The sequence below is a fragment of the Megascapheus bottae genome, chromosome 8 (assembly GCF_031878675.1).
Source record: "Megascapheus bottae isolate mThoBot1 chromosome 8, mThoBot2.hap1, whole genome shotgun sequence".
In the NCBI taxonomy this organism is placed as follows: Eukaryota; Metazoa; Chordata; class Mammalia; order Rodentia; family Geomyidae; genus Megascapheus; species Megascapheus bottae.
In genome coordinates this window covers 68,292,204-68,318,200 of record NC_143516.1, presented here as the reverse complement: position 1 = coordinate 68,318,200, position 25,997 = coordinate 68,292,204, and the positions used below count along the sequence as shown (strand labels likewise).

Genomic DNA, 25,997 nt, shown 5'->3' with positions numbered 1-25,997 from the left:
TTTTTTGCGAATCCTTAGTTTTATGTCATTATTAGCTACTCTTCATGGCAAGTTAACTTTGTTGACAACTGTATCTTCAGGTTACCAAAGAGAACTTCTCTACCAGAGGGATGATGGCTCTTTCAGCGCTTTTGGGAACCAGGACCCTTCTGGGAGCACTTGGTAACTGTTTCTACCATTTGAACAAATCTGGGTCATGGAATGGGCTTTCACTAAGTCACAGTGACTGTGAACTTGACAGACATATCTCTCTGTGTAGACCTGGCAGCTGCTTTTCCCAGTCTGCTATTGAAAGACATTATCTTTTCAAAATACGATTTGTTAAACAAATCAAATGCCTTCTATTTTGAAAGGATAAATCAATCTTCCTCTTTCTTATGGGAAAAGCAGCAATAAATAATACTTTATTTTGATGATATAGTCAATAAGGTAAATTTGTTATTATACTATTATTCTTTCCACAATCTGACATTTGACTGCAAGTATTTTATTAGGCACTGTCCCTGAGCTTTTTTTTTTTTCTAGCACTTGAGCCAGAACTCCATTTCCAGCTTTTTTTTGTAGTTAATGGGAGGTAAGAGCCTCATGGCCTTTCCTGCTCAGGCTGGCTTCTAACCACAATCTGTAAATATCAGCCTCCTGTCTAGTGAAGATTCCAGGTGTGAACCACCTTTGGTTGTTTTTGATGTAAAGTTGCACCTCGAGCCTGAGTGCTGATCCACTGGAGGTGGCAGTCCAGCCATCCTGCTGCTCCTGAGCTGGGATGCCAAGCAGGTACCACTGCAGCCAGCCATTGAGTGACATGGAATCTCACCCACCTCTTTTTCCCAGGCTGGCCTTAAGCTGTGATCCCATTTCTGCGATCCACTGGCTTTCCAAGAAACAAGATTATAGGCTAAAGCCCTTGCACCACCTTAAGATACTTTCAAAATCTGAACAATTGTGAAATTAAATAGAGTTTCCTCATGGAATCTCCACCTGGTTGATTTGTTGATTTTTGAACACTGAATTTCTCCCCTTGCATAATGTGCAGTTTAATATTTCAGAATCACTTTGAGATTTGGAGATGTGGCTCAGTAGAGTGCTAGCCAGTGAGTTAAAGTGCCGGATATGGAGTTTAAATGCCATTCTTGGGGGGAAAAAAATCAATTCGAACAACTATGTTAGTCAGCTTCCAGTCAGTAACCTTGAATAGTTAGGGTAATAAATTTATAGAGAAAAAAATACTTTGGCTCATAGTTTGGGAAGTTTCATCTATAGTTGGTAGGCTCTGTAGCTTTGGGCTTATGGTAAGTCCACATATTATGGTGGGAGCCAAGTTAGAGTGAGATCATGCACTTTATGGCTGGGAAGTGGAGAAAGAAGGCTGAGGTCCTGTAATCCTTTTGTGGGTGGAGTACAGTGTCAATGACTTCCTCCAAAACTCCACTTCTCAGTTGTTCCAAGATAGAGCAATTGTTCCATCCTGGCAACTGAACCATTAGTGCACAAGATTTGGAGAACATTCAAGAGCCAGTGAATGGTAACACTTAAGATATCAGTCAGTTTAGATGAGACATGTTCTGGTAACAAGCAATGTCTACAACCCCAATAATGTTGCTTAATGCTTCATTGGGTCAGTAGAAATTCTGAAGTCTATGTGCCTCTGGACCCCCTTGTACAATCTTATCCTAGCTACGACTTGAAAAAGAAGGCCAGAGTATGCAGTGGTGACTCTTAGATGCGTTAGCCTGAGAATTACATTACTTGGAGATGCTGTAAGGAAGTGAATTCCTCTAAATACTCAGTTTTCAGTATTGGGTCTGAGTAAGGTTTACTTCTTAACCTCCTAGAAGATGAGACAGATATACTTCTGATTTTCTCCTCAGGAGTCAGAATAGCGACCCATGAATTGAAAGCTTTATTTTGTGGCTTGACGTTCCTTTCATGTTCATATAGTGTTCTAGAGCTAGGCATGATAGGGTATGCTTCTAATCATGCAGAAAGCTGAGGCAGGAAAGACTGCATTTGAGGCCAGCCTGGGCTACGAAGTGAGACACTACCTCAACAATTCCTCTCCTCTCTGCCAAAAATATAGTGTTTCATATTAATTGGAAAATACTTTCTGCAAAGGGTCCAGCAGTCATCTTTTACATGTTTTAGACCACAGAAGGTCTCTGTTGGATAATACTTCCTTCCCCCTTCCCCCTTCCTTTTTCCCTCTCTTCCTTCCTTTTTCCCTCCCTCCCTCCCTCCCTCCCTCCCTCCCTCCCTCCCTCCCTCCCTCCCTCCCTCCCTCCCTCCCTTCCTTCCTTCCTTCCTTCCTTCCTTCCTTCCTTCCTTCCTTCCTTCCTTCCTTCCTTCCTTCCTCTTTCCCTTTTGTCTTCCCCCTCTCTCCCCTTCTCCTTTCTTTCGCTGCTCTGCATTCCTGTTTGCTTTCTGCCTTTAGGGAGTCAAGCACAGAGGTGGTGGTGGTGGCCTGGCGGGAGGTGGTGCGCATGCGCACGTGTCACCTGCGGGGCCTCCCTCTCCTGAAGACCACCCGAGCCTTGTGAGCCGGGTGTGGCCGGCCAGGCCCAGGAGAGACTGGGTGGGGGTGACTGGGACAGTGCGCTTGCCTTTCAGAAGGCAGCTCTGAGCGCGTGCAGGGCGAGGCGCCACGCTGGGCGCACGCTGGCCCCGGCCTGCTGGGGCGGAGAGCCCGGGGGGCGTGGGCGCCGTCCGCCCCTCCCCGCCTCCCTGGCCGGGCACCGACCCGCGGGCAGCCCGGGGCGGGGGCACCGCCGGGGCTCAGGCCCGCTCTCCTCTCCGTGGCCCCTGCCCCAGGCTGTCCGCTTTCGTCCTGCGATGCTTCCTGGAAGCCGACGCCTACATCGACGTGGACGAGAACGTGCTGCACAGGACCTTCGTCTGGCTGCGGGGACACCGCAGGTCCGAGGGCGCCTTCTGGGAGCCCGGGCGGGTGATCCACCGCGAGCTGCAGGGGGGCGGCGCCAGCCCCGCCACGCTCACGGCCTACATCGTCACCTCCCTCCTGGCCTACCGGAAGTACCAGGTACTGAGGCCCTCCCCCTGCCCTCCCCCCTGCCCTCCCCTCCCCCCTTCCCCTCCCCCTGCCCTGCCCTCCCCCCTCTCCTCCCCCCTCCCCTCCCCCTCCCCTCCCTCCTCCCCTCCCTCCTCCCCTCCTCCTCTTCTCCCCTCCTCCCCTCCTTCCTCTTTTCTTCTTCCCTTCTTTCCCCCCCCTTGTCATCTTCCTCTCCTGTGGTCCTCCCTTCCTCTCTCTGCCCCAGCTCTTCCCGGTTCTCTTAACTCCTCCCTGCCCTTGGATTCCTTCTCCTTTCCCTTCCCTCTCCTGTCCTCCCTCTTTTCTCTCCTGCACTCTTTCCTTTGCACTGAAGTTGGTTCTACCACTCCAGCCACACCCCTGGCTGGGGTCTCCATGAGTCAGCTGTGCGTCTTGCCGCTGGGCTGGCTGGAAAGGTCGCCTTTGCTTCCCACCTGTGGCCACATTCCAAGTCTGAGGATAGGATGGTTACTCTTCAGAGTAACTTTCAGAGTGCTCGCTCTTAGCTGTTTTCCTCAAGATTGGCGCTCTACTACTTGAGGCACATCTCCACTCCTTTTTTTTTTGCCAGTCCTGGGGCTAGCCCACTTGGGCCACAGCATCACTTCTGGCTTTTCTACTCCATGTGGTACTGAGGAATCAAACCCGGGTCTTCATGCATGCACTCTCCCCCTAGGCCAAGCCCCAGCCTCACTTCCGGCGTTTTTGATGCTTTCTTGAAGGGAAGAGTCTCAAGGACTTTTTTGCCCAGGCTTAGAACTACTGTGATCCTCATATCTCAGCCTCTTAAGTAGCTGAGGTTACAGGTGTGAGCCACTGGTGCTGGCTCCATGTACTTTTTGTCTGTCGTATATGTGATCACAGGGAATTGTGAGTAGTAGGTGAGTCTTTTTTTTTGTTTCTTTTTCTTCTTTCCAGCCCAATATTGATATACAAGACTCCATCAAGTTTTTGGAGTCTGAGTTCAATAGGGGAATCTCCGACAACTACACCCTGGCTCTAGTAACTCACGCTCTGTCATCGGTGGGGAGCGCTGTGGCCAAGGACGCTTTGGGCGAGCTCACTCGTCGTGCAGATCAAGAAGGTAATGCGTGTGTGGCCTGGCACAGGTTGTTTGGTTGCCTGGCATTGTCACAGGTGAGGAAAGTTTGTAGGCCTGGTATGGATGAGATGGCAAATGAAATGAGGAAGGAAGCCGGGGTGGGCCTGGCATGGTTACAGTGCCTGTGGTCTCCCTAGGAGCCTTCAATAGAATTTTGGAGCTCAGGTGTCCCGTTTTATGTGTCCTAGTCTGCACGGGTGGCACTTAGAACTTGTGATACCATTTCTGATTTGATGGCCTGGAGTATTCCTTAAGACGTTGGGTTCGGAACTTGATGGGATGGGAGGTGAGAAAGATGGGGTGACAAGGCATTGCACTCACAAACAGATATGTTGAGTTGAAACTCCTTGGTGCAACTACTTAAAATTAAGTAAATAAAAGGAAATCCTGCATTTTATAGAATCACCTGTTGATTCTACAACCTATCTTTATTAGTTTTAGTCTTTCTCATTGAAAAGTGGGAAGAATTCCAGTTAGAAGAATTAGATGAGATAGGGTGCAGAACTCACCTCAAAAATGGGATTGGGATGCAAATATCAAAATGTTCTGCTAGTAAGTGGGGTGCATGTGTTGATGTCTTCCTCCTCCTCTTCCTCCCCCTCCCCTCCCCCTCCCCCTCCTCCTCTTCTTCCTTTTCCTCCTTCTTCTCCTTCTCCTTCCTTCTCCTCTGTTTTCTACCCTCTTCTTCCTCTTCTTTTTCTTCCTTCTCTAGTACCAGAGGGCCTGGGCATTATTCCTTAGATTTTTCACTCCAGTCTAGTGCTCTGCCACTTGAGCCGTAGTTCCACTTCTGGAGTTGGTGGTTAATGGGAGATAAGAGTCCTATGGACTTTTTTTCTTCCCTGGGCTGGTTTCAAACCATAATCCTCAGATCTCAACCTCATCAGTAGCTAGGATTCCAGGTATGAGCCACTAGCACCAGCTAACTTTTTTTTTTTGTCAGTCATGGGGTTTGAACTCTGGACCTGAGTGCTGTCCCTGAGCTGTTCACGTCAAGGCTACCACCTTACCCCTTGAGTATTTTGGAGATGACCTGGTCAAGATTAGTTATATACATTATTTTGGGGGGGGGAGTATATTGTGTCCTTTCTCGGATTTATACCTGTTTAGTTTTGAGCCAAACATATGGATTTTTCTCTTGGAAAGTCTATTTCAAGGAAAACATTCTCAAATATAGGCAGTAGGAAGAGAGTGAAAATTTATTAAGTTATGATAGTTTAAAAGTAATGACTGTACCTTGTGTGTGTGCCGATATACATAAATCGTAGTGTAGTATAGATGTATACTTGTACTGTGCTGGTATCGGAATTTTATTGGTAGCACATGTCATTTAACCATGACTGCCTTTCACTTTCAGGAGATTTGCAGTTTTGGATGTCATCTGCATCCACACTCTCTGAGTCCTGGCAGCCCCGCTCCCTGGATATTGAAGTTTCAGCCTATGCACTCCTTTCATATTTCCTGCAGTCTCAGGTTTCTGATGGAATCCCAGTCATGAAGTGGCTGAGCAGGCAAAGAAATAGCCTGGGGGGTTTTGTGTCTACCCAGGTGAGGCTGGGTAGCTTTTCCCTGTAGAATAGAGAATTCATAATACTAATGTGTAGATTAAATATATAGATGAATATATAACATTCTACATTATATTTTATATAAGATATTTTATCTCTATTGTATGAATGTTTATATTATTGATAAATATAAATTATCTAAAATACAAGGTATAAAAGTATATAATACATATTTATATATTTGTGGGTACTATATACTTGTCTGCATATTTTTGTGACTTCATGAAAATATTTCATCTAAAAGTTCAGTACTAGTGTGTGTGTGCATTTGTGGTAACCGATTTGAGATCTTCACGTGGCAAATGTGCCCTGAGCCTCATCTGTACTCTGCAATGAGTTGGGAAGCCTTGTCTCAAAGAGGGACAGGGGGATGGGTGGATGCACAGGAGGTCTCTTACACATAACTAACTGTATTTTTCAGAGACTTTGAGATGTACTTTTATGCACCATTGTTGTTTTTTTTTTCTCCCCTCTCAACAGGATACCATTGTGGCCTTAAAAGCTCTGTCTGAATTCGCAGCCCTAACGAATATCGAAACGACCAATATCCAAGTGTCTGTGACTGGGCCTGGCTTGCCCAACCCAGTGACATTCCCCATCAGCCCTCACAGCCGCTTCCTCCTGCAGACAGCAGAGGTGGGAACCAGAGTGCTTATGCCCCATTTGGTCTCGATGCTTCTTTATATCTGAATTCTGCTTGGTTTCTGCTCTTTGAAAGCCAGGAAAGACTTGTCCCTGGATTCCTGAGGACAGACAGGAGAGACTGGTGGCAAAGGAAAAAACGGGGGTGCTTTCACGTGGAGAAAGCTCTTCCTGGGGTCCCTTTTAGGGAGTTTTTTTATATGTGCTTGCATTTACCTCTCAGCCAGCTCTAGATAAGCACCTTTATCACCATTGTTCATGCAAGAAAACAGGCCATTACTATTCATGTTAACGATACACTGTTACTAACAATATGGAGTCATGTTCTCTTGGATAAACTTAGAGGATCTTCATCCTTCCCCCCCTCTTTCCCTTCCCTTCCCTCCTCCCTTTCTTCTTCCTCTCTCTTTCCCTATCTCCCTCCTCTCTTACCCCCTTTCTTCCTTGTTTTCTCTGTTCCCCCTTTCCTCTCTCCCTCCTTTTTTTTTTTTTTGTTTGTTTTCCGGCCAGTCCTGAGGTTTGAACTCAGGGCCTGAGCACTGTCCTTAGAGCTCTACCACTTGAGCCACAGCATCACTTCTGGCTTATTCTATATATGTGGTACCAAGGAATTGAACCCACTTTGTTCATGCTAGGCAAGTGTAGTCTACCACTAGGCAAAACTGCCAACCCCCTTCCTTTCCTTTCTCACTCCCTCTCCTTTTTCTCTCTCCCTCCCTTCCTCTTTCCTTTCTTCTGTCAAGTGCCACAGGTGGCTTCCCTTTTTCTTCTACCTTGGGCTACCTAGAAAGCTCTAGATATGGGCTATGAGCCTCATCTATTTCCTTTTTCTCCCACCTGTTTGCAGCTTGATGTGGTACAGCCAACTACAGTCAATATTTCTGCAAATGGTTTTGGATTTGCTGTTTGTCAGGTATGTAATGACTTTTTTTCAGTTAAATATTATTTAATATTTCTTTGTTTTGGGGCATTGCTGAATCTTCAACTTAGATAATATATATGCAATTTTGATGATTTATGCCTGGAAATCAGATAAGTTATACTTCCATTCTTTTTTATAAAAGTTTGGGAAAAGTATAGAAAATGTTATCAGCTTGTGAGTAGGCAGGAATTATGTATGTTCAAAGAGGATTGATTAATTGTGATATTTCTTTTTTTGATTATTCTTTTGTATTGTATTTTATTATTGGGATAATATATAGAGGGGTTACAGTTACATTCATCAGGTGGTGGGTACATTATTTCTCCAATCTTGATATCCCTGTTATTTTCATTTTATTTTATTGTCAGGATAATGTATAGAGGGATTACAGGTACATTCATCAGATAGTAGGTGCATTGCTTCTCACACGTTGATACCCCTTCTCATGTTTTTGTCCCTGTTTCCCTCCCCCACCCCCTAATTGTGATATTTCTATACAATCACATAATGCACTTTGATCATATTTATCTCCTTTATAACTCTTTTCTTCCATCCTCTTTCCTTTTTCTCCTTTTTCTTTTCTTTCTTTCTTTCTTTCTTTCTTTCTTTCTTCTTCTTCTTCTTCTTCTTCTTCTTCTTCTTCTTCTTCTTCTTCTTCTTTTTTTTTTTTTTTTTGGTGTTCCGGTACTATGGCTTGAACTGAAGACCTTGTGCTCTTAGTGTTTTTTGCTCAAGACTGATGTTCTTCCTCTTGAGCCACACCTCAACTTCTGCCTTTCTGTTGGCTAAGTGGAGATAAAATCCCTTGGATTTGTCTGCTTGGCTGGCTTTGACCCCCGATCCTCAGATCTCAGTCTCCTGAGTAGCTAGAATTATAGGTATGATTCACTAGCACTCAATTCCATTATTCTTTGCTCAACAACTCTAATAAGTTGTATTATTTTGTTTTAATACATCTGTATGAACTAGCAGTTAAAATATTCCAGTATGATTAAGTGAATAGTTAAGAATTACCATCCTTTTGTGTGTGATGTAATTCTGTAATGTTGATAGAGTTTATACTATCACCTGGTTTAAAAAGATCCTACATCCTTTATTATAAATTCTTCATATGCACTTAAAAAGGTAAGAGTCAGCATGGTGCCATAAGTTATTGTCTTAAAGAGAGGAAATATGTTCTTTTAATGTAAAAAAGTTCATAATAGTATATAATAACAGTTAAAAAGTACATAATAGTAAACAGATCGACTGGAATATGATTATTTCAATGATCTGGTACAGGAAGAAATACAAAAAACTTACCTTTTAAAGCACAGTAGGAACTACAGCAAAATGTAAAAAGAAAAATGCTAACTGGAATAATTACTATACAGAATGCCATAAATATAGTGGATACTTTAAAATCATTACTGTAAATAATGCATGATAAGGCCAACAATGATTATGTGCTTGGGTGGGAAACCCTGAAAATTTACTGAGAAAGTATTAAAATGGCTAGAAGAGACAAAAGGCACTTAAAAAAGATTGTGTGTGTGTGTGTGTGTGTGTGTGTGTGTGTGTGTGTGGTACAATATTATAGAGCAATATAGATACAATATTATAGAACAGTATTAAGCTTTATGAGCCTTGTTTCCAAATTTGTGGATGAGGTGAGGCAAGATTCAATTCCATGTTGGGATGAAGCCAGCCTAAGACATTTGAATCCATTCCTAAGCTTCTGATTTAGGATCCCTTTAAGAAACCTCCTGGCTCTCATGCTACCCCAGATTCCCACAGCACCTGGTATGCTGCAAAATAATGCTCTGTAGGTAGACAGGTAAAGCTTTATAGTCCTTACCTCTGCTTCTAGGAATGAGTGAAAGTCTGATCGTGAGTAGCCGCTGTACCAGGATGAAGAACTTAGAAATGAGGGATTAGTGTGTGTTCCCTGGAGCTGGCATTCATCTTGCACAATTTCTTCAAGAGTTTATTTCCTGTCCGTTGAGGGTAGAGTATTCTATGGGTGTCCTTCACAGCCTTTTGTCATATTCTAGAACATTACCTAGTATTTTCTTCCAGTTAACATTATTTCTAAATTAATCTTTAGAAGAGCATCAGTTAATAAAGACTCTTTGGTAGTCTTCCTAGTTTGAAGAATTTATTATTATTATTATTATTACTATTATTATTATTATGTACTGGGCTGTGAGCTACTCATGGCCTCAGTACTGTCCCAAAGCTTTTTTTGCTTGAGGCTACTGCTTTACCACTTTGAGCCACAGTGCTAATTCTAGCTTTTGATAGTTAATTGGAGATAAGAGACTTTTCTACCTGTGCCGATTTTGAATCCTGATCCTCAGATCTCAGCCTCCGGAGTAGCTAGGATTACAGATGTGAACCACTGACATCTGGCTTGAGGAATACAAATCTAATTGAGTTTGCCATGAGAACAATCTTTACCTAACCTGCAGCTTTTATTTGTTTGTTTATTTCTTAATTTTGGGGTCATGGGGCTGTCTCTGAGCTCTTCAGCTCAAGGCTACTGCCTGATTAATTTGAGATAAGAGTCTCATGGTCCTTAGTGCTCAGGCTGGCTTTGAACTGTGATCCTCAGGTCTCAGCCTCCTGAGTAGCTAGGATTACAGGTGTGAGCCATCGTGCCTGGCTGCAGCTTTTATTTTTATTTTTTTTTACTTTATTTATTTTTTTTGCCAGTCCTGGGCTTGAGCCCTGTCCTTGGACTTTCTCAAGGCTAGAGCTCTACCACTTGAGCCTCAGCACCATTTCTGGCTTTTTTCTATGTATGTGGTACAGAGGAATTGAACCGGGTCTTTGTGCATGCTAGGCAAGCACTTTAACCACTAGGCCAAACTCCCGGCCTATTTTTTAAAATTTTTATTTTTAAAAATATTTTGTTACTAGGGTATTGTACAGATGGATTATCATTTCATTTTTTTATTTCTAAATTAATTTTAAGCTGAAACTGAGTCTTGAACTCAAGGCCTGGGCACTCTCCCTTAACTATTTTCCTTGAGGCTGGTGCTCTACAACTTGAGCCTAACTTCCACTTTCAGTTTTTTATTGTTTATTGGAGATAAGAGACTCAGACTTTTCTTCCTAGGCTGGTTTCCAGTGGTAATATTGAGATTTCAGCTTCCTGAGTAACTGGGGTTACAGGTGTGGGCTACCAGCACCCAATTTTACTTAGCTTTTAGAATGCACAATGATGACAAGTTCTTGCTAATGTTGTACCCAAAGTTCCCAATCCCCCCGAAAGACCACCAGAGTCCACAACCAATGCAAGCAGCAAAGAGCCGTTTATTAGCAAGCTGGAGCTTGGTCCTCTGCACCTTAGAAACCAGTGACGCTTGGAGGCCCCGAGTACAGAATTAACACAGCTTTTATAGTAAAGAATAAACAAGTTTTAGTTTTCATTCTCACAGCCTCATGTTTTAGTTAACTTTTACACAGAGACATTTCACAATTTCTTACATTATGGTTTCCCACAGAAGTTTAATCTTAGGTGTCCTTGCAGCTGGGACACAGCTGCAGTCCTGGAGATGACTTTTGAACGTCCTTGCTAGCTGTCTGAGTAAACCACTGATGGAGCATCTTACAGTTCTGCCGAGAAGAGGCAGTTAGGGGATTTCTCAGAACTTTACAAAATGGAGACTGCTTAGAAATAACTTTTTACTGAAGTTCATCAAACTTCAAAATTAATTTAGGCCTCACACTAATAACTTATAACTTAAGCTACTTTTGTATTTTCTGCAGCTCAATGTTATGTACAATGTGAAAGATTCTGAATCTTTTAGAAGTCGGAGATCTGTTCAAAATCAAGAAGCCTTTTATTTAGATGTGGCTGTAAAAGATAATCAAGATATCAATCATGTAGATTTGAAAGTGTGCACAAGGTAAGTATTTGCTTACATCTCTCCTCTTCCTTCCTTTTATCTTTTTTTCCCCTAACGTTTATAAATTAACTTTAAATAGTTGTAGTAAGGTGTTTCAATTCAACAGCTTGTGTGTGTGTGTGTGTGTGTGTGTGTGTGTGTGTGTGTGTGTGTGTGTGATAAATTTAGGGCCTGGGTGCTGTTTCTGACAGATTATTTTGCTCAAGGCAAGTGCTCTACCATTGGAGCCAGAGTTCCACTTCCAGTTTTTTGGTGGTTGATTGGAGATAAGAGCCTCAAGGACTTTCATGCTGGGTTGGGTTTGAATCTTGATCCTCACATCTCAGGCTTCTGAGTGCTAGCATTATGGGCAGGAGTCCCTAGCATGTGGCTCTTTTTATCTTAAAAAAATAAATTTAAAGTTTTAATAGTGTGTAGTTATCAAATTATATTAATAAATTGATATTCTTTAAATAATTATATCTAACAAAGGATTCAATTATCATTCCACTGTAAATTACAAGCTAGAAATATTATATTATAGTACTTTTTAGACATGCTGAAAAATTAAGTTTCCTTAGTGCTTGTATTTGGATAGAGAAATAAATAAATAAGATTCAAGTTGAATTTGTGAAAACTTTATCCACTAATGTTTAATATTCAAAAATACTTTTTTTTTTTGGTGGGTCATGGGGCTTGAACTCTGGGCCTGAGTGCCATGTCTGAGCTCTTCAGCTCAAGGGTACCGCCCTACCCTTTGAGCCACAGCACCACTTCTGGTTTTCTGGTGGTTAATTGGAGATAAGAGCCTCACAGATTTTCATGCCCTGGCTGACTTTGAACTGAGATCTTCAGATCTCAGCCTCCTGAGTAGCCAGGATTACAGGCATGAACTACTGCTGCCTGGCTTAACCTTCACTTCATTCTTTTTCTTTCTTCTTTTCTTTTCTTTTTTTTTTGTCATGGGAGTTGAACTCTTGGCCTGCACACTGTCCCTGAGCTTTTCAGCTCAAGGTTAGTGTTCTACCACTTTGAGCCAGGCCAGCACCACTACAAATTTTATACTTTTGAACCCCAAAATTTGTAAGAGTGCACAAATCCAATAAAGAGAATAGCTGCTGTGGATACACTGGAAAGATTCCAATTTAGAAGATTCCCTTCTTAGGTAAATATGCCTTAGTAATAGAAACTTCTGGAAGTAATTGGTCTGTATCCAAAGCCTTGGATCGTTTTGCTAAGTCAGGAGAAAAAAAAAAGTGCTACTGTAGATCTGCTGATTTCAGAGTACAGTAACGTTTTAACGTTTTCCCTTTCACTCCTTGGTCATCTGGTATGCATTCCAGTCTGAAAGCAACTCTTTGCAGTTTCTTCCCCTATTAATCTACTGTCTTGCACTTGCATCATGGGATGTTGAGCTGGGAGTTACTATAGGAGGCACTGCTGTCTTCTCTTTTCAAAAGTTCTATAGCCTTGGGGTTGAACTTAGCTTGTGGGCTGGAAGTCCTTGACTGACATGGACCAGGGTTACCAGATGTTTCTCAAGGTCACTCAGATGGTCAACTTTCTTAACTATGGATGGATCCCAGTCTTTTGTCCATTATTGCTATGATTTCTAGTAGCTTTGGATGGCTTTTGCTTTTTCGGCCCCTGGTTTTGAGATAAATTATCATTACACTCTTCACTTCCTTGAGTATTTTGGACTAGAAGCTGAGCTTTATCAACATGCTTGCAGTGGTGTTCTCTGTAGCTGAGATAAGGAAATAGGACATCCATTACTCTTTACTAAGTGGGGATTGGTCTCTGTTCTAGAATAAGAGGACCAGTAATGGTTATTACTATCAACAGAAACTTACTGTATCCATCATAAACTTACATTTCCTAACATGGCTCAAAGTATATTTCCATGTATGTCATTTGGACTTTAAAATAGCTCTGTTTCGTCAGTGCTTTCTTTTTTTATTTATCCTTTCATCCATTCAGTGTACACTGGTTGACTGTACTCTGTCTGCTGTGGTCAGTGTGATAGTGAGGCGAAATAAAACCCTATCATCATGGGGGGGACACAGAAATCAATACTAAGAACTCCTGTAAGCAAGCTGGGCACTGATGGCTCATGTCTGTAATCGTAGCTACTTAAGAGGCTGACATCTGAGGATCCTGGTTAGAAGCCAGTCTAGAGGAGGAAAGTTTATAAGATTCTTCTCAGCAATGAACCACCAAATAGCCAAAGTGGAGCTATGTCACAATGAAGAACTACCACCTTTGAGCAAAAAAGCTCTAAGGGAGGTTGCAAGGCCCCAAGTTCAAGCCTCAGGACTGGTACCCCACCCCCCACCCCTGCACACACACTTTAAGCTAGCTTAAAATTTGATTTTGGAAATATTAAAGAAGCTGGGAGCCAGTGTTTCACTTCTATATGCCTAGATACTCAGGGGACTGAGCTCTAAGGATCCTGATTTGAAGCCAATCCAGGCAAGTTTTTCTGAGACTCATTTTCAGTTAACCACTAACCTTCTCCCTTATCTACCAGTGGTGGAACTGTGGCTCAAGTGGAAGTAACTTAACAATCCCATGACCCTTTGTGTGTGTGCTGGTATTGCATTTCAAACTCAAAATGCTGAGCTGTATTCCTTAGATTTATTGTTCAAGGCTGGTACTCTGTCACTTGAGCTACACTCTGTGTGTGTGTGTGTGTGTGTGTGTGTGTGTGTGTGTGTGTGTGTGTAATTGGAGATCTTACCCACAGGGGCTGGCTTCAAACTGCAGTCCTCAGCACTCAGCCTACTGGGTAGTTGGGATTACAGGTGTGAGCCAGTGATACCTGGCCCTGTGGTCTTTGTCCATAACCACACTGGGCTCTTTCTGCTTCCAAATGAAAAGCTTCTGTCACCTATTCCTTTCAGAAAAACATTTATTCTCAAGGAGATAAGATGGTAGCCTCCAGATCCTTTGCTTCTCTTGTGTGTACAAGATGAAGGAAGGAGATACTACTGTGTGATTCTTCCCAACATGGTCAAAGAAAATGTGGTCTGCCTTCATGAGAACAAAATTGGTCATCTTTTTCTAAAATTAGATGAAAAAGAGATTATTTGCACAGGGTACAAGGGCAGAAATGGATAACTTGTCTTACAGTATTTTACAATGAATGTTATTGAACCAAAAGCAATGTTTGGAATACTATTTGGTAGTTATTTTATTTTATTTTTGTTGCTGCTCAAGGCCTGCGTTGTCCCTGAGCTTCTTTTGCTCAAGGCTAGCACTCTACCACCTGAGCCACAGCTCCACTTTCGGCCGTTTCTGTGTATGTGGTCCTGAGGAATTGAAACACCAATCCATATTTCAAGTCTCAATTCTGGGTTTTCTAAGGGGATTTCTTCCTTCCTCTTGGATTTGATGTAGGTTTCTGGGTCCAGGGAGCAGTGGCATGGCGCTCATGGCAGTCGACCTGCTCAGTGGCTTTGCTGTGCCTTTAGAAGCCATTCCTCTGAGCGACACGGTGAAGAAAGTGGAGCATGATCACGGGAGGCTCAACCTTTACTTGGACTCGGTAAGTAGTGGAGCCAATGTTTCCTAAAGGGTATTACTGGTAAAGCTGCCCCATTGTGGTTTTTTTTTTTTGGTCAGTTGTGGGGCTTGAACTCTAGGCCTGGGCACTGTCCCTGAGCTCTTCAGCTCAATATTACCACCCTACCCCTGGAGCCACAGCACCACTTCTGGTTTTCTAGTGTTTAATGGGAGATAAGAGTCTCTGGGCTGGCTTTGAACCCTGGTCCTCAGATCTCAGCCTCCTGAGTAGCTAGGATTACAGGCATGAGCCACTGTGCCTGGTTAGCCCAGTTTTGTTTAAAAGTCTACATTTGCTTGAAGTCTTTTTCATTTCAGACTTCTTTGCTCCTAAAGTTACTATTAATAATGAGTCTTAGGAAGGCCCTAGTAACTAAATTTATTTCTCCCTCCCTCACCTCCTCCCTTCCCTTTCTTCCTCTCACCCTCTTTTTTACCCTCTCCCTTCTTTCTTTTCCGTCCCTCTCTCCCTCCCTTCTTCCCGCCCTCCCTTGTCTTCCTTCTTTCTTTTTCTCCTTTTTTTTTTTCTACTCAAGGCCTGGGTGCTGTCCCTTTGCCCTTCCTTTTCCTCTCCCCAATCTTTCCTCCCTAACTTTCTCCCTCCTCCCTTCCTCACTCCCTCTCTTGCCCCTCCCTCTTTTTTTCTTCTATACTAAACATAGGACCCAAAGCTTCATGAATGCTTGGCCTCTAGCTAACCCCTTTACTCTAGTCCTTTTTGTTTTGGAGGTAGGACCTTGCTTACTTACTTTACTTGAGGTGGCCTTGAACTTGTGATCTTCATGTTTGTGCCTCATGAGTCACTGGAATGATGGGCATATACCCCTGTCACCTCATTTTAAAGATGAAAGCTTTAATTAGTTGTTTCAGAATGCTCCATAAAGCTATTTAGCAAATCTCCAAATAGTTAATATACTTGATTTGGAAAGTAGGGTGCCTAATTTACAGAATATTCTCAGAATATACCCATGCACCCTTCCTGTTGCTATATGAATACTATAAATACAAGAAAAAAATATACAAAATATGTCAGGGAATGGGTAATTCTAGGCTCTACTTGTTCTGTCTGAAAACTGCTGGTCTGTACGTTTATTCTCTTCTAGCATCTACAATTCATAGGTTGAATTGTAATGAAATTTTCTTATATTAATTACTGCTTAAATGGGGCTCTGGTAGTTCACTCCTATAATCCTAGCTATTCAGGAGGCTGGGATCTAAGGATTCTGGTTCAAAGCCAGCCTGGGCAGGAAAATCTGTGAGACTCTTCTCTCCAATTAACCACTAGAAAACTGGAAGTGATGCTGTGACTCAAGTGGCAGAGTGCTAGCCTTGGATGAAATTGGTCAGGGACAGTACCCAGGCTCTGAGTTCAAGCCCCACGGCTAACAAAAAAAAATAATACTGCTTTAAAGCCATGAGCCTGCTAGAAACTTGAAAAACAGATTTAAGCTTTTATTTAATGGTCTGATTGATTTTGGAGTTTGTCTTGTATTTGAAGTTAATTGTTCTCTGAATGTGAGTGTCCAATGATTTCTGATTACCTTTTCATAAACTGTTATTGATAATAAATTATTTCTTCATTGGAAGTGCTTGTTAAATTGGTGCCTGAAGGCGTGGAGGCTGGCCTTGTATACTCTCTATCTGTCGGTCACTGGTTGTGATGCCTGGCTCTGTCACCCATGGCTACAATCAGTAGCCTCCCGCCCCCCAGTAAAATGGAGTTGGAAACAACACCTATCCTGCCAAGGTTGTTTCATTAGTGAAACCAGATCATTCAGATGAATTTTTTTTTTTTTTTTTTTTTTACTGCAGTACCAGGCACACAGAATCCTACTAGTTTGTGTTTCCTGTTTTCCCCAGGGGAAACCAAAAGAAAAGCAATGTCTCCTATTTTATCATGCCAACCCCTGAAGTCTTCTGTATTTTTCTCAAGGTGAATGAAAGCCAATTTTGTGTTGATATTCCTTCTGTGAGAGACTTTAAAGTTTCAAATACCCAAGATGCTTCTGTATCCATCATGGATTACTATGAACCGAGTAAGTGGGGCCTGGAGTTCTTGGCATTTTAGAAATTAAGCTGGGGATGTCTTCATTTAACATGCAATTAAAATAGCCACTGATTCGATTAGGTTTGTAGGAGACTTGGGGGGGAATATAGGAGGTAGGATGCAGGCAGTGAGCTTTTCATGTAAATGAAGTCTTGATCATTTATCAGGGCCACATAATAATATTTGGCACCTGAATGCTAACAAATGTTATTTTTGCCTTTGTAGGTCAACCCTCCTCCTCCCCTCCCCGCCAGTCCTGGAGCTTGAATTCAGGGCCTGGGCACTGTTCTTGAGCTTTCTGAAGGCTAGAGCTCTACTGTTTTAGCCACATACTACCACTTCTGACTTTTTCTGTATATGTAATACCAAGGACTTGAACCCAGGTCTTTGTGCATGCTAGGCAAGCACTACCACTAGCCATACTCCCAGGCATATTGTAGGTTTTAAAACTCATATTTATAAGGTCTACAGAAAAAATGGGCAGAGAGAATACAGTTGTGTTTACTAAGAATTTGGTTCTTTCCAAATGCCCATCTGGCTTGTGATGTAAAGGAGTTCTTCAAGTATTATAAAAGCTTTGTTCTGGGGCCCAGAGCATGGCCTAGTGGCATTGCCCAGCATGCATGAAACCCTGGGTTTGATTCTTCCATATCACATACACAGAAAAAGCCAGAAGTGGTGCTGTGGCTCAAGTGGTAGAGCTCTAGCCTTGAAAAAGCCCAAGGACAGTGCCCAGGCTCTGAGTTCAAGCCCAAGGACTGGCAAAAAGAAGAAGCTTTGTTTAGCGTGATGAGGTCTCTCACCTGTAATCCTAGCTACCCGGGATTCTGAGAGCAGAGGAACACAAGTTCAAAGCCAGCATGGGCAGAGAAATTGTGAGACTCTTATTTTCAATTAACCACCTAAAAGTCAGTAATGAAGCTGGGGCTGAAGTTGTAGACTGCTAGCCTGGTGCATAGAGCTCAGAGACAGAACCCAGACCCTGAGTTCAAGCCCTGCACTGATACATACACACACATGCAGACATACAGACATGCAGACACACACAGAGTCCATGATATATCTCTTTTGACTAATTGCAATGATGAGACTTTTATTTGAATGCACAGAAAATGTCATCCTAAAATAAACTTTTGAGGAGGTAAACAATCCTCAATTTAAAAATGATCCTGTTCTAGTAAGAGATTAGAGTTCATGGGCAGAGAGCAACTGTAGTGTAGTTGCTCACTTTTAATGCTGGCCAACCATGGGTGGGAGATACATTGGGCTGACTGCACTGTTTTTCCTTGGAATTGATTTGACATGCTCAGAAGCATGTCAGTTGTTTCTTATAAAGCAAGAATAAGTAAGTAAATAAATAAATAAAATTATGCAAAGGAAAACTCAAGAATGTATGGAATTGCACTTGTGTTTTGGCAAAACTATTGTTCCTGAATGTAGGATGCAAACTGATGTCTTCCCTTTTGAACAGAGAGGCAGGCGGTGAGAAGTTATAACTCCAACATGAAGCTGGCTTACTGTGACATTTGTGGAGATTCTGAGGGCTGTGCTGGCTGTGTGAAGACTTCAGGTTGCCCTGGTCACCCTCGGGTCCTCTTCCTTTTCTCCTCCATACTTCTCTGCTCTTTACATCATTGGCTGTGACTTACTGTCTAAGAACTCTGTGTAAAACTTAACCTTTCCAGACATCATATGGGATTGTTTGGGCTTGCATAATTGAATCCTGCTTCAGATTGTTTTGAAAAACACTTGCTTTTTCCATAGGATGGGGTGGCCTTACGAGAAATCCTCATTTGTAGTATTTCATAGATTTTTTTTGTCATCTAATCATTGTATAGAAGGAAATCAGAATGATTGGCGTTGCATATTTTTATTTCTCCCTCTTCAAATCTTTTAGGATTATTTTTTCGAGGGAAGGGCTGGGAAATGTTTTCTTCAGAATAAAATTATTTTAGATTCTTTTCTTCATTTTGTAAAAGACATGACATAGATGCTTTGCCTTAGTATGAAAGCTGGATTTCCCCCAGGGACCTATGGGAGGAACTTGTTCTGTCCCTGTCCCCTTCAACCTCCCCTGCTACCTCTCTCTCCCCATAGTCTCAGTGATTCTTCTTAAATGGACACTGCTTCTTTCTTTTTAGAGAATGTAGATAGTCAATTGGTTTAAAGTTACATGGTCTTTTTCCCCCACTCCACATCTGACCACATTCCTAGCTTTTACCCTCCTCTTTTCTGCTCTGGAGAGAACTGTCCTAGCTCAGAAAGTGAGGACACACTGAAAACTGTCCTCATGGAAACTGGGCATTCTCTCCCTCTCAGGTCCTCAGCTTTCCAGCACCAGCTGTGTTTCAGGGCTGAGGTTGGAGATCAGTGAAAGATGTGCCTTATGTGACTGGGACCAGGAGCCCTCAAGCCAGGATTCACAGGAGATCCTTGCAAACTCAGCAGCTTCACCTCCCTGTGGTCTGGCAAGGAAGTGGAGGCTGTCTGGGCACCAAGGGCCTTGTCCATGTCTGTGGACTGAAGTATTGTGCTGTAGGCTCCAGGATCTGGCACCAAACAGTTGTCTAGTGATACTTAGTGCCTGCTGTGAATCTTTAACAAGATTCCTGAAATCTAAGCACCTGGATCATTGGTTGCTCCTATTCTGAAGAGTCACTGTCACTTATTTGGGTGAGAATTTTAAAGAAAAATCATTTCCTATTCTTTCCATTCTTTTTTCTCCTTTTTTTTTTGTGGGTTGTGGGGCTTGAACTCGGCCTGGGCATTATCTCTGACAAGGCTACTGCCCTACCCTTGAGCCAAGCCCCACTGCCTGTTTTCTAGCGATTAATTGGAGATAAGAGTCTCAGGTCCTTTTGTGCTGGGCTGGCTTTGAACCTTGATCCTCAGATCTCAGCATCCTGAGTAGCTAGGATTCCAGGTGTGAGCCACTGCACCCAGCATTCCTTTGTTTATGCCTTTATCCCTTTCTTTGTACTCTTCAGAATATACATACATACATATATATATATATATATATATATATATGGAGAGAGAGAGAGAGAGAGAGAGAGAGAGAGAGAGAGAGAGAGAGAGAGAGAGAGAGAGAGAGAGGTGTGTGTGTGTGTGTGTGTGTGTGTGTGTGTGTGTGTGTTAGGGGCTTGAGCTCAGGGCCAGGGAGCTCTCCCTGAGCTTTTCTACTCCAGGCTGTCACTTGCTTGAGCCACCCCTCCACTTCTGATATTTTGCTGATTCATTGGTGATGAGAGTCTCACAGCTTTGGCTGCCTGGGCTGGCTTTGAATTTTGATCCTCAGATCTCAGCCTCCTAAGTAGCTAGGATTTTAAGTGTGAGCCACAGCACCAGGCTGATATATTTTTGATGTATAGAAATATTAAGGATCTTGGACTTGGAGTGTGGCCTAGTGGTTAAGTGCTTGCCTAGCATGCATGAAGCCCTGGGCTTCATTCCTTGGTATCATAGATCCAGAGAAGGCCAGCACTGGTGCAGTGGCTCAAGTGGTAGAGTGCTAGCCTTGAGAAAGCCCAATGACATTGCCCAGGCCCTGAGTTCAAGGCCCAAGAATGGCAAAAAAAATATTAAAGATTTTTAAAAGCTAAGAAATGGCTTACTTTTGCCCCTAACTCTGTTTTTTTCTTCTAAATGGACATGGAAAAATAATTGCCATGGGCTTTTAAAGAGATGGCTTTATGTTATTTTTCAGCAATATAAAAATAACTATTAAAGTAATATATAAAATTAATTTAAAAAAGAATGCTGTTATTTTAAGAGTTAGAAAACGTTATAGTGGAGGGGATGGGAGTTTGGCCTGGTGGTAAGAGTGCTTGCCTAGCATGCACAAAGACCCCGGTTCAATTCTTTGGTACCACCTACATAGAAAAAACTGAAAGTGGTGGCTCAAGTATCTATATATCTATATCTGGTGTGTATATATATATATATATATATACATATATGTAAGTGGTATACACACACACACACACACACACACACACACACTGGAATGGATATTTATGTACCACTTATGGATATTTTGGTTGCCCAGGGCGGAGAGAATAAATCATTATTTTTTGTGCTGATTTTGGGGCTTGGATTTAGGGCCTATGTGCTTTTTTTTTTTTTTTTTGCTCAAGGATACTGCTGTCCCATTGAACCAGAGCTCCATTTCTCATTTTTTGGTGATAATTGGAGCTAAGAATCTCATAACTTTCCTACCCAGGGCTGTCTTCGAACTGTGATTCTCAGATTTCAACCTCTTGCGTAGCTAGGATTGCAGGCAGAAGTCAGTAGCACCCAGCTTCAAGTCGTTATTTTACTGCTTGTATCCTGTCAAGCAGAAAACAGACTCTCAGAGGTGATCTATGAAGAGTGGTTAGATAGCAAAGAATGATTTCAAATTTCTATTTTCAAGTGAAGAAACATTCTCGATTCTTATACATTGGGGATATTTGGGCCTCCCAGTAATGTCTTAGCCTTTGTTTTTGTTTTCATTTTGTTTTGGTCTGTCTTGGGGCTTGAACTCAGGGCCTGGGTAGGGTCCCTGAGCTCTTTTTTGCTCAAGGCTAGTAGTACTCCACCACTTTGAGCCACAGCGTCACTTCCAGTTTTCTGGTAGCTGATTGGGGATGAGTCTCATGAACTTTCCTTCCCAGGCTGGGTTTGAACTGGGACATTCAGATCTCAGTCTTCTGATTAGCTAGGATTAGAGGTTTAAGCCACCAGCCACCCACTCTTTGCTTTTTTTTCTTCCCTTCTCAACCTATCCCTCTTTTCTTTCTCTGCCTCCCTCTCCTTCCCTCCGATTCTTCCTTTCTCCCTCTCCTTCCCAACTTTTCTCCTTCCCTCCCATCTTCCCTCCCTCCCACCTTCCCTCCCTCCCACCTTCCCTCCCTTCCTTCCTTTCTTTCTTTCTTTTTTCCTTCCTTCCTTCCTTCCTTCCTTCCTTCCTTCCTTCCTTCCTTCCTTCTTTCTTTCTTTCTTCCTCTCTGTCTCTTTCTCTCTTTCTGTCTCTTGTAGTAATATCATCATTGACTTAGAAACTTGTTAAACTGTACTAAAAGAAAAAAGGAACGGTAAAAACAGCATGCAAAATGCCATTCTCCAAAGGAATATATAATTAACACTACATATCGATTGTTGCTACATCTGTGGATTTTCTTTTCTTTTTTATTTTTTTATTAAAGAAACCTCTAAGATTTCTTTCAGAAGTGAACTTATAATGAAATTAGGGAAGCATCTTGACATCATAGCCTAGAGAGACTTGGACTGACTCCAAACATCTTACATTCTGCATGAAATAAACTGGTTTGGAAGGAAAGGCCACTAGAAGATAGTCTCTATGTTAGATCATAACTCCTTAAAAATTAAATTTTATGGTCAAGCATGGGAGGGGGTAACAATGTTTGACAAGAAATGTATTCACTACTTTCTGTAACTTAACCCCTCTGTACATCACCATAACTCATTTAATAAGCTGGGTGCTGGTGGCTCACACCTGCAATCCTAGAGACATAGGAGGTTGAGATGTGGGCATCACAAGCCAGCCTGGGCATGAAAGTCCCTGAGACTCTTAATCACCAATGAACCAGAAAAAAATGCCCAAAATAGAGCTATGACTCAGGTGGTACAGAGGTAGACTTGAGCAAAACAGGTCTGGGACAGTTCAAGTCCCAGGACTGGGGCTAAAAAGTAAAAGTAGAAGTTTAAAGGTGGAAATTTGCCAGGCATGTTCAGGGAGGCCCTGGATTTGTTCTCTGATCCTCAAAACCACACACACAACAAACAGATTTTTACATACACGTTTACTTCTTTGTCAAGTTCTTTAGATTTTCAGGTTAAATATTAGGTAGTGACTCAGTTCTGTTGACTATAAATCTGTTAGCAGTTGGGCGGCAGCAGTGGAAGAGAAAGGCTTTGTGACATTGTTGAAGTGCACAGGAAGTTGTGTTAGTCTCTTCCTGCCTCATGACTCAGAGGCTTTATTCTGCCCTAAGCAGGGGTTTGTATTAGAAGTGATTAAACGACTATGGAAAGAAGAACATGTAGTAATGCTGAACTAGGTCCATAGTTGTACATATTGCCATGAACTAATTTAATGACCTTTCTTCTTCAATGCCTGGGAATTGTTAAGAAACCAGTACCTTCTAGTTCTGTTTTTTTGACTGTCTGATGATTCCATAGACTGACTATTGGAAATAATTAGTTCTTTTGTGTGGTGTGCTGGTAGTTCATACCTGTAATCCTATCTACTCAGGAAGCTGAGCTCTGAGGATTGTGGTTGGTAGCCAGCCCAGACAGAAAACTCTATGAGACTTTGTCAATAGAAAATCAGAAAAAGCTGGAAGTAGCTCTGTGGTTCAAGTGGTAGAGCGCTAGCCTTGAGCGACAGAAGCTTAGGAATAATGCCAAGTCCCTGAGTTCAAGGCCCAGGACACACACACACACACCCCAGATTACCCCGCAACTTTATTACAAATGATACTTTTATATTTGGACTCACCATTTTATTACCATAGTTATGATTCTGATAAAAAAATAAAGCTTATTAATGTATTTCCTTCTATTATTTGTCCCATAGCACTGTGCTTTTCATGTATTTGGTTTAGAATTTTAATTATGCTGTAATAGGACCATTGTATTGAACAAAGTATAGATGTATGATTATTACATAGGAAATTGTTACTTATATATGCATTCTGTAACTTTCCATACTCCTAAACTTTTGAGTAATTTTTGTTTCTTTTTGTCAGTTCTGAGGCTTAAAATTTTGAATGATTTCTGTTTGTGGGCTCTGTACCTAATCTTTTTCCACTCAGGCTGATGTTTTACCACTTGAGAAACAGCTCTACTTCCAGCTTTTTGGTAGTTATTAGAAATAAGAGTCTCATGGACTTTTTTGTCCAGGCTGGCTTTGAACCCTGATCCTCAGATTTCAGCCTTTTGGATAGCTAGGATTACAGCCTTTTGGATAGCTAGGATTACATTTGTGAGCCACCAGTACCTGGCATAAGTATTTTCGTTTTTTTTTTGTTGTTGTTGTTTTGTTTTTTTTGGTGTGTGTCATGGGGGCTTGAACTCAGCCTGAGCACTGTCCCTGAGCTCTTCAACTCAAGGCCACTGCCCTACATTTGAGCCACAGCCCCACTTCCCGTTTTTTAGTTAAGAGTCTCAGGTCCTTTTGTGCCCGGGCTGGCTTTGAATCTTGCTCCTCAGATCTCAGCCCCCCGAGTAGCTAGGATTATAGGCGTGAGCCACCGTGCCTGGCTGAGTATTTTCTTAAAAGCCTAACCTACTTTATGTTTACACTTATGCTAAATATAGTTATAAACAGCCTGCCAATATAATGCTAATTATCTTTTTTTGAAATAGTTCATTTATTTCATTTGACATTTCTGACTGATTCATAACATTTAAAAGAGCCATTTTCTTTTTTTTTTCCTTTTTAAACAAGAGCCCTTTGATTAACTGTTGACATACAATTTGGAGTTCTTTGTAACATCCCTTTTTCTAATTTGTTTTGTTGAGCTATTGAATACTCATTTCCATAAATATGTTATAAATACTTCCTTGGCAAGACTTCTCACCTTAAGGAAGGTAATTATGTTAAGTATGCCAAGTGAACACCATGAGTCAAAGTGCCATTATATATTCCTGGACCTTCTAGTTCTTACATATTGTGTTTTTTGTGCTGGTACTGTGACTTGAACTCAGAGCCTGGGTGTAGTCCCTTAGCTTGTTTTTGCTCGAGACTGGTGCTCTGACACTTGAACCACAGGTCTACTTCTGGCTTTTTGGTGGTTGGCACATTTTCCTGCCTAAGCTGGATATGAATCTCGATCCTCAGATCTCTGCCTCTTGAGTAGTTTCAACTATAGGCTTGAGTCACCAGTGCTCAGGCATACATTGTAAATTTAAGACGCAGCAAGTCGACACACCGTTGGGTAGAGTTTAGGGCCTTTTACATTTTTATTAGAAATTGTTAATGGACAGATGGTGTGCTTCTCATTTTCCTTTGTTTTCAAAGTCCAGTAAGGTAAGGCACTTTGAAGAACACATACTTTTCTTATCATCTCCAAATGACATTTATGTTAATATTAAGTAGCTTATACTACATATGGGAGCATTTTGAAGTATACAGTGAAGACAGTGCCATAATGTATCATTATACAAAATGCATGGCCATTTTCACTTCCATTGTAATACAGCAGAACAAATACTGGCTTGATGATTTTGTAGGTTTCCTACTTCGGAGGATATTTACACATGGGAATGCCTGGCTCTGAAGTGGAGTGATACTTTATATGCATTTATGAATCTTCCATCTTCTGTTGTGAGGCTAAGGTTTTCTGCCCAGTATATTGAATTATTGGTAGAGGATAGTTCAGGTATCATTTTTAATTTTTAAGCGTTTTCATTGTTAGTTTCAATAAATATGACTTGATTTTGATCTTTCAAACCTCTGTTTGACTTTCAGTGGGTATGATGAGGCAGATCTCTTATATACAGGAAGTTTTACAAAATTATCTATATATCCTCTATTTCTAAGAAGTTTTTATATTGTACAGCAGGAGAATTCCATCAAAATCAAATATTCTTTCAGGAACCAAAGCTTTAATATATTAATCAAGCTAATTCTGGATGCTTTTATTTTAAATGTTGGAATTTTATATTATTGTTAATCCATTATGTAACTCAATAGGAAACTATGATTTACCAATAAAAATTAAAGTTCTACTTATTATCTGTGTACTTTTCATTTTGGGCTGTAAAATATCTGTGTATATATGATCTGTGTACCTTCTATAAAAGGTTCATTTGTACCTGTCCTTTACGTAAGAGAAATGGGATGTCTGAGGCTAGGCCAGAACAGGCATTATTTTGGTACAGGGGTTGAAAAGTAAGACTACAGATATTAGATCATCAAAACCTTTCCTTTTTTTTTTTTGTTGATTCTGGGGCTTGAACTCAGGGCTTGGTTGCTGTCCCTGAGCCTCTTTGCACTCAGGCTAGTGCTTGAGCCACACCACTTTCATTTTTGAGTGGTTAGTTGGAGATTAAGAGTCTCAGGGAAACTTTTCTTCCCTGGCTGGCCTCAAATTGCAATTCTCAGATCTCAGCCTTCTGAGTAGCTAGGATGACAGGCATCAGCCGTAGGCACCCGTTTTCTCTTTGAACTTTCTCCCTTTTTCTATTCGGCTAGGTCGAATCTCTAGGGTGGAGGAAGGATGAAAGAAT

The 25,997-nt window shown here is 41.8% G+C and overlaps 1 protein-coding gene across 1 annotated transcript in view; it reads left to right on the top strand.

The window, feature by feature from the left end:
- Cd109 (CD109 molecule) overlaps window positions 1-18,436 on the top strand; it is a 104,873-nt gene extending 86,437 nt beyond the window's left edge. The window contains exons 24-33 of the mRNA XM_090338544.1: window positions 81-162; window positions 2,806-3,034; window positions 3,962-4,127; window positions 5,503-5,693; window positions 6,194-6,349; window positions 7,203-7,268; window positions 11,031-11,170; window positions 14,549-14,696; window positions 16,647-16,749; window positions 18,232-18,436. Coding sequence (XP_090194670.1) covers window positions 81-162; window positions 2,806-3,034; window positions 3,962-4,127; window positions 5,503-5,693; window positions 6,194-6,349; window positions 7,203-7,268; window positions 11,031-11,170; window positions 14,549-14,696; window positions 16,647-16,749; window positions 18,232-18,404 — 1,454 coding nt within the window. The 3' untranslated portion in view covers window positions 18,405-18,436. The remainder of the gene's footprint in view (window positions 1-80; window positions 163-2,805; window positions 3,035-3,961; window positions 4,128-5,502; window positions 5,694-6,193; window positions 6,350-7,202; window positions 7,269-11,030; window positions 11,171-14,548; window positions 14,697-16,646; window positions 16,750-18,231) is intronic.
- Window positions 18,437-25,997: the final 7,561 nt, after the last annotated feature.